Below are 2485 nucleotides of genomic sequence, written 5' to 3'. Positions count from 1 at the left end.
TCCTCGCCGGCTGACTGCTGTTTAACCCTCCTGGCGGTTCATTTCTGTCTGGAATTATGAGTCAAAAGCGGTACATTTTTTTCAAGAATTTTAGGCATCCAATTATTAAGTCTTAACTCACCAAAATATATCAGAATAAAGGCCTGTAAGATATCCTGCATATAAATAAAAGACTGTAACACAAATTTGCTGAAAAAATTAAATTTATCAATAAACTGAAATAGCAAAACTGTACAAAGAAGCAGCAGATTATATATACAGTATGTACATGCAGTACAGTGTATAACTAATACACCTCCCGTGTGTGGTAGATTTTAAAACATGGAACAGCACACAGGGCGACATTACAGTCCGGGCAGTAGAGACGGGTTTCTTTGCGGACTTTCTTACCCTTGCTATCTGTCTTGCTGCAGCAAACAACGCACATCCTAGTTGGAGCAGCTTTTTTTGGAGTGGGTGGAATATAGTCTGAAAAGTGGCGGCCAGTGAGGCGCTCAGGGTTGACAACATATGATGCACGGCGCCCAATTCGCACATCTGCTGATGAAGTCTGGTACTTCAGACATATGCTTTCGCACATTTTCCATATAAAGTCGGAATGCGTTCCTGGCCTGTCACTGCGTTGCTTATACAAAATGAACGCATTCCACAGAGATTGTTCCAGCAGATGCCGAAAAAATTTTTTGTAGTATTTTTTTTGTTGTTTGCAGACTGCGGGGTAGTATGTCATCGCCTGGTCAGCTCGGTCCACCCCACCCATTGTATGGTTGTAGTCCAGGATGACTTGCGGCTTGGCCAGGACTTTCCCTCCTCGCGTTGTGGTGGTGGCAGATGAAGCATCATGGACAGTGCTGAGCGTACACACGTCCTTCTTGTCACGCCAGCGGAGTGCCAACATTTTTCCCTTCTGCCAAGCCACAATGTCCCCAGATTTTAGCTTTTGCTTGGCGAAGGCAGTAGGCATTTCTCGCCGGTTAGGACGAACGGTGCCGTAGGCATCAGTTTTGTTCCTGATGAGTATTTCAAAAAGTTCAGGTGAACTGTAAAAATTATCTGTGATGACACAGTACCCCTTATTCAACAAGGGCTCCACCAAAGATAGCACGGATGAAGTCGCCACCCCGTAGCTGCTGAAAGCAGGGTTAAATTGTGTCCCTTTCCCGGTGTACAGTATGCTGTTCCAGATGTAGCCCGTTGATGCCTCGCATAACATGTAGGACTTCACTCCAAACCGGGCCCTCTTGGACGCGATGTATTGTATCCAGGACAGTCGGCCTTTGTACGCCATCAAGCTTTCATCCACACTTATGTCCCTCTGGGGCACATAAGTGTTGCGGAAGTTTTCCATCACCAGCTGAAAAACTTCCCAGATCTTTTTCAACTTTGGCGCTGGGTGGGTTGACTCATCGAAGGCGGAGTTGTCTGCGAAGTGTAGAAACTTCATGATGAGTCCAAAACGGTACTCCGACATTACCGTGCCAAAGAAGGGGGTAGCGATTATTTTGTTCGTCGACCAGTACCATTTCTGCAGGGGCTTCCCCACCACCCCCTGCAGAATAATTAGTCCAAGGAACAGCCACAAGTCCTCCTTGGTGATAGGCTCCCACATCCTGCTCCTGGAAAAGGGACCTCGTGGAGCAGCAATTTCTTGCGCGGCGTAGCGGTTCGTCTCCACCACGATTTTATCAATAACAGCATCACTGAAGAACAGCTGCAGGTAGGCCAGGGGGCAGTGATCACATTCAACCTTCAAGCCGGGCTCTTCAGTAAAAGGGAAACGGGGGGGCGGTGGTGGGGCCTGAGTGGTGTTGACTGGGCACCAAACACGTGCGTCACTAACCTCCTCCGTGTCGCTGGTGATGGAGTCGCTGTCAGAATCAGACGACAGGTTGCCAGGCGCATCACTGTCACTGGAGTCCTCCAGTGACTGCAAATCCGGATCGCTGTCCTCGAACTGCATCAGCGCTTCCGCTGTGAGACGCTTCGAGGATGACGCCATAGCAGGTGACAGGAAAAGAGCGTAGTAAAAATCCAGGCAGAGGTCGGTAGAAATCCAATAACAGGCAGAATCAGCAGGCGGAAAACGTAGGTCAAAATCCAGGCAGAGGTCGGTACACAGAAATCCAATAACAGGCAGAATCAGCAGGCGAAAAACGTAGGTCAAAATCCAGGCAGAGGTCAGTACACAAATCGGTAGGAAGATCAGATCACAGCACAGATCACAGCACAGCTCACAGCTCACAGCACAGCTCACAGCTCACAGCACAGCTCACAACCAAATGGCAACAGTGTATTGGATACACATGAATTTGATTCATGTGTATCCAATACAATGCACTTTGCAGCCAATGAACACAATTTTTCAAATTTCCCGCCCCACCCCCATGACGTCACGCCACCCTCCGCTCCTCTGATTGGCCGCCGGGTCCCCAAGAGAATAACAGGATATGGGGGTCCCGGCGGCCGGACAAACATCGCTGCTGCT

The 2485-nt window shown here is 48.9% G+C and overlaps 1 protein-coding gene across 1 annotated transcript; it reads right to left on the bottom strand.

Annotated features, from left to right (window-relative positions):
* Positions 1 to 286: 286 nt before the first annotated feature.
* Positions 287 to 1999, bottom strand: LOC137536758 (piggyBac transposable element-derived protein 4-like). The gene has a single exon (XM_068258967.1). It carries the CDS (start codon positions 1997 to 1999, stop codon positions 287 to 289), a length of 1713 nt encoding a protein of 570 aa, XP_068115068.1.
* Between the last annotated feature and the right edge of the window lie 486 nt (positions 2000 to 2485).

This window comes from Hyperolius riggenbachi, chromosome 10 (assembly GCF_040937935.1).
Source record: "Hyperolius riggenbachi isolate aHypRig1 chromosome 10, aHypRig1.pri, whole genome shotgun sequence".
Lineage (NCBI taxonomy): Eukaryota > Metazoa > Chordata > Amphibia > Anura > Hyperoliidae > Hyperolius > Hyperolius riggenbachi.
This window is presented reverse-complemented; position numbering and strand designations above follow the sequence as displayed.